The sequence below is a fragment of the Leptonychotes weddellii genome, chromosome 1 (assembly GCF_054177405.1).
Source record: "Leptonychotes weddellii isolate Sample4059 chromosome 1, ASM5417740v2, whole genome shotgun sequence".
NCBI classification, from domain to species: domain Eukaryota; kingdom Metazoa; phylum Chordata; class Mammalia; order Carnivora; family Phocidae; genus Leptonychotes; species Leptonychotes weddellii.
The window spans coordinates 126,098,704-126,110,923 of NC_138369.1; the positions used below are offsets into that span (position 1 = coordinate 126,098,704).

The window sequence follows — 12,220 nt, forward strand, 5'->3', positions numbered from 1 at the left end:
GTATAAAGGAGAACTCTTCACATAGATAGTCTTGAAAGAGAGAAAATAGTTTTTACCCACCTAGAAGACTTGAAAACAGTAGCATCTGAGGAGCAAATATAAAAGCATCTAAGTAGAGGTGTTTTTAATCTTGGTACAAAGTGGACGTACTATGTGACAGTTCTGGAAATATTATTGGAGAAGCCCTTTTCCTTCAAATATGCTCTGTGAAATATTAGTTATACAAGGATTGTTTTCAGCAAAGTGCTTTATTGTTAAATATGTATAGGAAAAGCTGAGTAAGTAAAATAAACAGGCTTTTCTTTTTCCTAGGACTTTTCAGACGTTAATATACTTGTGTGCATTGTGAATCCCAGAAGTCAAAGTGTACAGAGTTGTCCAGATTTATTTAGCAACAGAACCCTTTTTCCATGAAATATATTCTAGGGACTAATGTTTCATGGCATATACTTAGTGGAAATATTAAGAGAATAGGAAATGGGTTATTAGGGGATAGATTGATTCTGTTACATTAATAGTCAACAATTATGTATGGAGTTATTTTGGTTATGTCAATTTCAGTACTTGTGTTAAAATCCATATGAAAGTTTTGGTAGAGTTGCTGACGTAAAATAACATAGGCATTGCTCTTTATTTATATTCATATGTTAATCTGATATTCTCTTAGTCTTCCTTTTTTTCATCTTTTGGAATTGGTAAGATAACTGATTCCTTAGAAGTTTTTCTGAAATAATATTTAGATAAATAGATACCGGAAAAAATATTTAATGAACATTTTAAAATTAAATTTGGAGTATGTAACTTTTATACTGAAGGTTATTATGGTTTTTATAAATTGAAGGGAAATTTATGTTTATTTGGAAAGCAGAAAGAAAATAATTCGGATGCATAAGTTTCCATCTCTCTCCTTGTCCTTTAACTTTGAACTTTTTGCGTGATATTCCAGGTTTAAATTCCAGTATTTCAAAGACTTTTCTCTTGCCTTTTAACTAGATCTTTTAGAGAAAACATTTTAAAATGTGTGTGCATATATGTGTATGTGTACAAGTGTTTTTGTCTTTTAACTTGATCTTGATTGATATCTTTTCCATTGGCATTTTAACAAAAGGAACACCCTTGACTATTCATGCTCCTGGGAAGAAAAATTTGAATAGCAATTAGCCTATTATGCAAAGCTTATTTGGAGCCAAGGCCTTGGCCCTTAATGCAGGTAGACTTAATGTGCAGAGAAGAGCTAATCTAACAAAGGAGAAGGAACCTCTCTTATAGGATTAGTAGTGTGGTTTTTGAGTGACGAGGCCTTGTTGCCTAGATCAGTTAGGGGAGGTCGGCATCTTTGCTATTCTGTTATGGCCAAGGATTGCTTTGGTGAATGAAAAAACTTGTTTCAGGGTCTAGCTCAGATAATCTCCTTAAAATCCTGCTAAGATGCTTAATGAATAATTGGTAAGTGATCAGGAGCTTTGCAGTACAGAAGAAGCAAGAGAATGGATCCCTGGGAATATCATTTTAGTCTCAGTTGTTTTTTATGCAGTAGACATAAAAGTAAATTTACTGCTTTATTTTATAGTTTACTTTGCTTGAAGGTAAATGTCCTCATCTACTGTTTCCTTTTAACTTTTTCATAATTTATGGTGATTATCTTTCCCATTAAAAGCTCAACAATTAATATTACTGAGTCTAGAGTTGTAATTAAGGTGCTTTCATTACAGTTTAAATTAAATTGTAGCAAATGCAAGTTTAAGAATTTACTATATAGGAAAAGTATTTCCAGCCTCAACTAGTGGTTTTAAATTTTGTTAATATGCACATTATGTGTTTCAAGGCTTGGCTCTTACCTATGATACTCTTGCCTATGAGAGCCCCAGATAGAAAATGGTATTTAGAGTTTGAAGCAGTCATGCCTTAGCTTAATGGTTGTCTGGGTTGTACCAAAATTTCTGGCCAGACTTAAACTAGAAATGTAAAAGTAAATGTGAATCCAATTTTTTTTTAATTTTTTTTTTAAGATTTTATTTATTTATTTGACAGAGAGAGAGGGCAAGAGCGGGAACACAAGCAGGAGGAGTGGGAGAGGGAGAAGCAGGCCCCCCGCTGAGCAGGGAGCCCAACATGGGCTCCATCCCAGGACCCTGGGATCATGACCTGAGCCGAAGGCAGACGCTTAACGACTGAGCCACCCAGGCGCCCCCCAATTTTTTTTTTAAAGTAGTAATAAAAACATTTCTACAGCTAGAACTAGAAAAGAGATTTGTCCTTTCTAATAGAAGAACACAGGGGCACCTGGGTGGTTCAGTCCATTGAGTGTCTTGACTTGGTTTCAGCTGGGGTTGTGCTCTCCCCATCAGGATGGGGCCATGTGCTGGACTCCCCTGCTTCCCCTCTGCCCCTCCCCCTACTCATGTGCTCCCACTCTCTCTCTCTCCCACCCTCCCTCTAAAATAAATAAGTAAATAAAAAAAACGGGAACACATCTGGAGAAATGCTGGCAGGTAGAGGAACAGTTAGGACCTTTCAAAATCAACTGAAGTGAAAATGACAGAGTTGAGAGAATACAGATGTCAGATTATTTGACTTGAGTCAGACAAAATGAATAACGCAATGAACTGATTACCTATGGCTCCCAGTCTGGGGTCACTATACTTTTAGGTACTCGGCAAAGTTGTAACTGAGGTCTACCAAAAGTCTACAAAAAGGGAAAAGCATATATTTCTGCATGATGCTGCACAGGCTAACTAAACATCAAGTTCCTTTGACTTTGCCTGGATTTATATCCATTCAGTTTATGGACAGTAGTTGTTTACATCATGTTGACCAGAAGTTCTGATACATATTACCAAATTTAAAAAATGGAAAAATATCAAAACCACTTTTCAATAAATGCTGTTAATCAGAAATTTTTAAATTTATATCCACTGAAGAAAAATACTAGAGCCCTTGATGTCAACTGAATAATACCCTTGAGACCTGGAGACCTTCAGAACCACCTGAAGGCAAATTGAGAACTGAAGTAGTGAGCCTATTTTAGTGAATAATTTGCAAATCTGCAGAGTTCTGTATATCAATCATAACATAGCTAGGTGACAAGACCACTTAGTGAATCTCCTTTTTTAGATTCAGTAAGATTGTCTGTTGTAGCGAAAACTAACTTGCTAAATGAGACATCTGTACTTTTGTTTTATCATGTTTCTGATTGGTCATAAACATCTCACAGAAGTAAGCAATATGGTCATTCTGAAGGTTACAAGCACATTTATAATTTATAGAAAATATTTGAAGGACGTTTTAAAGGTCTAAATCATGAAGAGTGGTATTACTGTTTTAAGTGTAATTATTAGATGGTAATTAATGTTCTTCCTTTCCATATGTTACTCTAATTCTTATTTTTGTGGCTTTACGTCTCTTGTACCTCCCAGCTGATACCTTTCTCTTCCCTTTTCTGCCAAATTTTTTCTCATCCTTAAAGCCTCGCTCTGTTGTCCTCTTCGTCAAACCTTCCATAACTATTTTAGTTCCATTAACTATACTCTTAACACTGAAAACAGTTGCCGGCTGAAACATTACTTACTTTGGCTTGCGTTCTTTCTATCATAAAATCTCTGTCCTCAGAACACCTAGGGTAATACTGAGCTTTCAGCAAAATTGAGTGATTGATTTAACACAGTGAAAGAGATGCTAATTGAAGTAAATAAATTTCATTAATGCCAACAAGTAGGCCACAAAATCTTATATAATATGTCTTCGCTCTGATCACATGTGAATTTCTCTTGGCCTTTGATATTTGGCATCTACTGAGGAGCATAAGAATGTGAAAGTAGTACCTATGCTTGGTAACTAAAATGAAGCAGCATTGCTTAAGTAGGATTTATGTTTCTGGGATTCCTCAGGCAACAAATAATGTAGTAACTGTGCAAAATGAAATTCCCACAGCCAACATCATCAAGCAACCACAGTTCAGTAAACTTAAGTTTCCTGAGCAGCTAACTGGCAAACAAGGTTAGAATCTTAGCTAGGAAGCCAACCCACTTGTGCACTGGAGTGTAGTAGTTGGGAAGCAGAGGTATCAGCGGAAGAAAAGGAGGGAAGAACTGCATAAAGAAAAATGGAATGGCAAAACAGGCCATCCTATTTTATTCCTTCATAAGCACACTGTCCTTTTATGTCATTTAAGAAACATTAAGTACATACTGTGTACATAATACTGTTTTTTGGTAACAATTTAGAACAAAGGGGATTTGGTAGGAATTGTAATATTGATAACAACTATCCGTAATAGACTGATTTATTCATCTCTTAAAATTATCAGTTGTAGAAATTGTCCAAGTAGTAAAATAGGAAATTATATTTCTGAATAGAAGCAGGTTAAATAATCCAAATGGAAAGATATGTTTCTTTCTGATATCCATTAATAAACATTTTTCCATTGACCATAAATACTTTGAGCAGAGCTATGTATTACTGGGAGGGGGGAAATAGTTATTTCTAGCTAATCAAATAGAATTATTCAAACTTTGAAAAGTAGTTTAATTCATACCAGTATTTTTTGAATGGAAGTGAAAAGAAGTCTTCACTTTCATAAAGTTCTTTTCTGGACCTAGGTTACTTTGAAAAGTAATAAAGCAGGGGTTGGCACACTTTTTGTTAAAGGGCTAGGTAGTGAGTATTTTAGGTTTGTAGGTCCTAAGTTCTCTGTGGACTACTCAGACAGCCCATCTTCTTAGTAATTCAAATATGCCTTCTGATGTATTGTAGCATTACCATTTTCTTCTTTTAAATGTGATTAAACCTCCTGGAATCAAGGCCACTTTGTAAATAGACCATTGTGCCAATAGGACTGCATCAGGTACAGACTTTGTAGTCACACTGCCTGCATTCAGATCCTGTCCTTCCTGCTTTCTGAGCTATGTGATCTTGGTTGGACAAGCTCAAACTCTTGAGTTGCTGGTTTCCTCTTCTGTAAAAGGGGGAACCCCTGCTTGATAGGGTTGTTTTATGTATAGCCCTTTAGCATAAGATCTGCACATAATAAAACTAAACAAGTACTGGCTATTAGGGTAATGAGGATGACAATGATTATTATTACCTTACATTCTTAATTACTGTATGAGTTAATTGCCTATTAACATTATTTGATGAATTTCCTCCCCTTTTCTTAATTTCTGTGGAGTCTGTTCTGGAGATTATGAAAAATGGGAAAATAGATTATAGGGCTGATGTATAGCTTATTTACAGATGACACATTTTTTTTGGAAACCCAATTTGAATTTTATACTAGAAACTTCGTGTGCGTTATTAGGTAAAAGTAGGTCATAATTTGATCATTGAAGGAACAAACATGTGCCAAGCCTTTCTTTAGGTGTCAGCTAGAATACATGTCAAGTGTCAGGTCTTATTCTAGGTGGTAGGTATACAAACAAACAGGATAAAAGCCTAGTTCTGCAATGAATTTTTAAAATGCTGTTATAAATACAGTATTTTAAATGTATTCACATATGAATGACTTATAATTGTAAGATTATTTAAAATCTTTCCTATCAACAGAAAAACTTTAAGGTTTTTGCAGCATTTTTGGCTGATATTTTGGTTTCTAGAGTTATTGCTGATTTTCTTGATCTAATGTTATAATTTTTTAAAAATCTGACAATACTGTAGAAATATGAGACTGTGAGAGTTGCGGGGTCAAATTGACAGTAACTAGGAGATGTTTAGAGAGTATATCATTTGTAGTTGTTTACTACAATATTTACTATATTGCTATTTACAACAGTTATGTTTATATATAATGTGTGTGATTTTAACATAACTATGTGCTGTTTCTTGAGGGAAAAATGTCTGAGCTTGGGAAAATATTTATTGAACAAAATGTATTTTGTCCATTTAAGGAGTGTGTCTTGCACAGTAGTCACATTTCTTTCCCTTCCTTATTCCACGTGGCTTTATTAGCTCAGAAGCTGTATTTAGGGTGAGATTTGATGTCCAAAATTGGATAAAGGTAACCTCCTTTAGTTATGTAGCATAGTGTAAATAGTTTTTTCTGTGTCTAATTCTTGTTTTCTTCCTACTTTTTTCAGGAGGTAACAGTTAATTTCAACTATCTTCACATAACAGTGCTTCAGTAACAAACTTGGAAGGAAAGTGAGGTGTCACTAAAAAGAGGGTGTTTGCTTGTAATGTAATAGATATTGTTTACTATACAATTTGTATATAGATACAAGCAATGGATTAGGGAGGGGTATTTAAGCTATAAGTAAAAAACAAATCATGTGCCTGATAGACTAGCACAGTTAAGAAATGTGGAGTATTTGCTCACTGCTTTGACATTATATAAGTTAGAATACTGGTAGTATGTTAATTAAAGTACAGGTACACGACTATATAAGCCAACACAGAAGAAACCTTTAAAAGGGTATTGTTTTGAGACATCTGAACATTTGGATGATGAGAAGTGATTATAGTAAATGACTAAATTAATAAAAATAAGTTGGATTTCTTCTTTCTGCTTTATGAAAAACAATCATACAAAAAATGAAAAAATGATAGATAGTTAGGAATGATGAGGACAGTGAGAGTAGTTGGTTGGCATTGTCTTTCTTTGCTAGATTTATCCATGACCCTAAAAGTATTCATTTAAAAGATCTATCTTTAAAGATCACCGTAATGAATGAATTTGGAAACAGATGTTGACAGTTCAGTTATGTCACCTGCCATTTTGATGTTCTCTCACTTGTCACACAAATTTCAACTAGTTTCGGGCGCCTGGGTGGCTCAGTTGGTTAAGCGACTGCCTTCGGCTCAGGTCATGATCCCGGAGTCCTGGGATCGAGTCCCGCATCAGGCTCCCTGCTCAGGGAGGAGCCTGCTTCTCCCTCTGACCCTCCCCCCTCTCATGTACTCTCTCTCTCTCTCATTCTCGCTCTCTCAAATAAATAAATCTTTAAATAAAAAAAAAAATTTCAACTAGTTTCATCCTTTGATTTATAGTAAGTCAACCAGTTTTATTACTGTTGGCATAGCCTAATGTATTCAATGTAAGATTCAGACAAAAATCTCCCGAATTATATGCCAATACTTTCCCTTAATTTAAAATGCTTTACTAGAATATTAGCTTTCCTGTTTGTATTTATTTCTTTTCTGGAAAACTTTCATTTATAGTAGAAGTCTTTGGGTTATATAAAATTAAGTTATTAAGCCTCTGGATGATTCTACTGATTAAAATTTGAATGTAATGTTAACCAGCATTTTAGGAAGCTTTCTAGTTGTATTATATAAAATATAATATTTTAGACAATTATTTTAAAAATCTCTGAAGCTATTTGAAACTGCCAGTTTAGATTTTAATGAGTTTCGTTTTCCTAGCTCTTTTTATTTTTATAATGTGGTAAAAATTGAGCCCATTGTTCTCCCAGAGCCCTGTTCTTCTGCATATTAAATAGTGACTCCATTCATTGGAACTTTACGTTTTTTTAGGGTGTCTAATTGAAAAAATACTAGGCTTGTGACATTTTCAATCCTTAGTTGTCTTTTCTCCCACATCTCTTGGGGTCTCTTATCTAATAGGCCAGCAATTAAAAATACTGTACAGAAAATGACATGTATTGAGTACCAATCCCCATGTAAATACATTGTGATAAAAATTGCACCAGTTGGGTGCCTGGGTGGCTCAGTTGGTTAAGCGACTGCCTTTGGCTCAGGTCATGATCCTGGAGTCCCAGGATCGAGTCCCACATGGGGCTCCCTGCTCGGCAGGAAGTCTGCTTCTCTCTCTGAACCTCCCTCCTCTCATGCTCTCTATCTCATTCTCTCTCTCAAATAAATAAAAAAAAAAAAAAAAAAATCTTAAAAAAAAAAAAATTTGCACCAGTTAACATTTCATGATTATTAAATGGAATGAATTTTAAACATAGGAATAGTGATTGTGTTGTACATAGGTAACTGGGTTTTGTTTCGTTTTGAGTTTTCATAATAAGTGTATTTCCAAATCTCAGTTATGTTCTTTTTTAGTGCTTTTGCTTTAGTAATTGATAGATTACTTACATTCTTAGAGGCTGTTTCTACTGAATGTCAAAACAGCTCATAAAAAGTGAAAATTCAGTCAAATACTTACTTTATGTTGTATGAATTTAAAACAGTGCCTCAAACATTATTTCTTAATTTAAAGAAAGAGAATCCTAAATTTAAGTCAGATAAGCTTGTATGCGTTGGCATGTAGAATATATGAATTAATGTAAAACTGTGATTAACTTGATACTTGGAAACTCAATAGTTTTGAGGGGCTGTAATCTTTAAGTCATTAGATATCAAGGAAAAATACTTAAGAGTAATAATTTAATAATTAAATAAGCTATTATTTCAGTCTTGTGAGAATTATGGTTGAGAATTAAGATTTTTTTTCCCCTTTTGTGTCCAGTCAGGGGCATACACTAGTTCATATTGGCAATTCAAAAATAAGGGTTGAAGTAATAAGTTGTTAACTACAATGCCACTTTCCTTGAGCATTCCAGTTAGTCTAGGTTTTACTGTATATTAATATTATATATCTGGCTCATGTTACTCAGCAGTCACATTGCTTTTCGCTTTTTAAACTCTGCTGTTTCGTATTTTGAGACATCTAATTTTACTGAGGGGAAAAATGGAAATGTGGTATAGAGCCCTGTTATATAGTGGCTCTAAAGGTACAGAAATGCATTTCCGTTTTTGTTATAAGCTATCCATTCTCTCCTAACTTAACGCCCGTTCCTTGCTTGTGCCCTTTGGTTTAACATTGTTCTCCTCCCCAATTTTCCTCTTCTCCTCATTGTAAACTCATGGCAGGGTCTGCTTGGTGAGCTCATTCTCTTACAACAGCAAATTCAAGAGCATGAAGAGGAAGCACACAGAGCTGCTGGCCAATATAACACCAGCTATGCCCAACAGAAGCTCAAGGTGATGGATCATTTAAGGGGGCTACTGATGTATTCACACTAATCAGTCATTTCTACCAAGATCATATCACCTTAATCCATTCATGGACTCCAGTGATGGGAAATTATTTTTAACAAAGTAAAAATATAAAAGATACATAATACAAATATGTAACTTTCCTGAAGTGGATAAATAAACCCAAAATATTAAACATAGGAATTTTCTCAAACTGAGATTCTCTGTGAGGGTCCATGGATTTGTATTTAGAGAAGAATTATGAATTGTGGTTTGCTTGGTCCAGTTATTGTATCAAGTCACCCTCAGTTTTTAGCTTGTCTGTGGTTCTCCCAAGTTTTCATTCCTAAAGTGTAAAGGACTGCTGTGGACAACCACTATTTAAATTATTTAAAGAATGAAATTTGCTTGTTTTAGTAAAGTGGGTCAGCAGAAAACATGGTTATTTCTTATAGAAAAAAAACTATTTTGGTATAAATTTTGGGCAAAATTATTCGAATACCTGATAAAATCATTGATTAAGTTTTTCCACAATCATCAGTGAAGTCAGCACAAATAAATTTTCACCTTGGACTACCGAAGGATTGAATACTGGAAATTTGATACGATTTGGGTTGCTGAAGAACAGATTCTAATAAAAGTCAGCATAAATCTGTACAAATGTTTGGTTTTAGGTATAATCAAGAAGTCCTTAAAAGGATGCTTTGGCTGTTAGATAGTCCCATGGTGTAGATCCCAAGGTTAATGTTCTGAAGAGACTTGAGTCAAAATGAAATGAATGTACTGACTTTAAAGTTACATTCTGAGATCTTGACATCAGCTTAATTAGGTTACATATATTAGATCAGGAAAGTTTTAAAAGTCATACACAAATTTTACTCAGGAAAAGAGATTCAGCCATTTAATTAGCTTCCTGTAGATTCTGGTTTGAAGTCAACCAATATTATAAATAATGATTTGATGCAGTAATTTTGCTTACTAACCTTACCTCATTTGGTGATGGGTAACACTTGAGAGTACTCCTCACAGTTTCATTTATCTTTTCAGTCACTTCCTGGCTTTTCTCAATTCCATGGCTGTAGAATCAACTCCTGTATATTTAGCTTTCAGTGAATGAACAACATAGGTTGAAATCGAAAGTAAGTTATTTTCCTGTTTGGTTGAGTTAAAGTAGATGTGTTAAACCAAGGAAGGGCTTATTTTAAATGGTGCTTTAGCATTCTCTGCTCTGTATGTCATTGAAGTGCCATTTAAATATTCTAACAAATTGGATGCATAAGTTGAGCCATCTGTTCCTTAGGTTTGTTACAGAAAGAAGGGGAAAGAACTGGTATGTTCTCTTATGTTAGTTAGAAATATGAATAGCTCTAGTTAGAAGTTCTTTTTTTTTCATAATGGTAAAATAATTTGAAATGAGTCCCACAGATCTGCCATTCTAAGATTCTAAGATACGGTTTAAGATCATCGATATACTTTTGAATCGGATGATTTAAGGGATATTAGTAGTGAGTAATGTTCATTTTCTGCATTGCCCAAGGTTAGTGTTCATTTGAGGCCTACTTTACTAGGCAGTTTTCAGGTTCAGAGATCTCATTTCTCTTTCTGAGGTCATCAGATTGTCCATGTAATCTTTTATTCCGCATTTTCCCCCTTTGTAAAATAGCAGCTGACAGGACTGCATCTCCATGTGGTGTGGTTTATTGAGGCGTACTTAGTCGAGCACCAGGTAGTCTGGCCCACTCTGGAGTTACCCAGTGCGAAAGTAAATGGAACTTCAAAAGCAATTCACGCTCTTCTATAATGACATCATTCCCCTGGCTGTCCCTAAAGATCATTTCCTTACTGCATCTTCCCCCTTTTCTCCCTGTAGTGGGTACACAGGTGACTTTTTCAGCCCTTCACTGTCCTCATGATCCGAATCCCAATTCGTGAGATTTGTGTCATTCCTCCAGGCATTTGAGGTTTTCTTGAGGTGCAAAACCACAGCTTTTTGTCACTTTTTAATCATTCTTCCTCCCTTACCTTCTTGAAAATGTAAGTAGGCCTTCATTTTTTTATATCTTATTAGTAGCAGCTAATAAGCTGTCCCTATCGCTCATGTAGACAGTAGATTCAAACTGCCTTTGGTAGTTTTGCCTCCTGTGAATACATACACATACATGGAAATGTTTACGAGTCCTTTACCTATGTATTTCGGTATTTCGGAATGGCCACAATGGCTTAGTAGGAAGAAATACTTAAAATACAACACTCAGGCTTGGTTTTGTGAGGAGCTAGTAAAGGTTTTTCTTTTTCAGCTTTAGCTTGTTTCTGCGGAGGATTCCGCTCTTTCTCCATCAGATTCACAGCCGTGGAATTGTAGAAAAGCTGTGGTTTCAAGACCATTGATACCCATTTCTGTCAGGGTGAGTTTCAAATTAATTTCATAATGCAAACTGAATATATTGAACAATGGACAAGAACTTAACTCTTGTCGTAAGTAGCAGAACTTTACCAGTAAAATGCATCAACATTAAATATACCTGGATTAGCTAGTTAAGATATTGAATAAGTGACAGGTGAAAAATCATATGTGCTATTCCCGTAAGAAAATACGGAAAAGTATCTTTTCATTATCTTTAATATTTACTTTGTAAACCTAAAGGTTTTCATCTTATTTCCTAGAATGTATTAGGTCTGATTCCCGATCCACCACCACACCTGTCTTTTAATATGTTAATTCTGATGTTCCATTAAACTGAGTAGATAGGAAGCATAGTGATAAAACTACACATGAGTTATGCCTAACACTTGTGCCAGAAGGGCAAATGATAAATCCAAAGACTTCTAAAAATCCAAATTTATAAAAATCTTAACAGTCATCGTTACTAAATTACTAATATTAGCATAAAGATTGTGATAGTCTAATAACCTTGTATCATTTTAACTTTTTATAGACCCTTTTTATTTTACCAAATTACCAAGTTAACCTTCTATAGACCTTGGTTTACAGTAAGCATTCTAACTTTTTTGTGTAATTGTATTAGTTACTTAATTATTGTCCCAGATGTAGAGTACTAGTGGATTTTCTGTTATAATTTAGGATATATTGCAGAAGTCATTAAGTATTCACATTCAAAGCTAAAACAGTTTATACTAATACTGCTTATACATTTCATACTAACTTAGCTGCAGTCGGATGAGTATTTAATAGAACAGTTACCTTTTAAAATGAATTGGGAATTTACACAGCAAAATTTTTATGACCACATTATTACAGCGTGATGGCATGCTGTATGAAAACAATATGGAATTATTTATTTCT

The 12,220-nt window shown here is 34.6% G+C and overlaps 1 protein-coding gene and 1 long non-coding RNA gene across 5 annotated transcripts in view; both read left to right on the forward strand.

The window, feature by feature from the left end:
- OPA1 (OPA1 mitochondrial dynamin like GTPase) overlaps positions 1-12,220 on the forward strand; it is an 88,523-nt gene that overhangs the window by 11,695 nt on the left and 64,608 nt on the right. For 2 of the 4 annotated variants that reach the window (XM_081831572.1, XM_081831576.1), the window contains one exon: positions 8,812-8,922. The exons of the other annotated variants lie outside the window; for them this stretch is intronic. In XM_081831572.1, coding sequence (XP_081687698.1) covers positions 8,812-8,922 — 111 coding nt within the window. The remainder of the gene's footprint in view (positions 1-8,811; positions 8,923-12,220) is intronic. 4 annotated transcript variants of the gene reach the window in all.
- On the forward strand, positions 4-8,617 carry LOC145723579 (uncharacterized). Its single transcript, XR_014148767.1, has 2 exons — positions 4-4,653; positions 6,275-8,617. It is a non-coding gene; the product is annotated as an uncharacterized LOC145723579 (long non-coding RNA).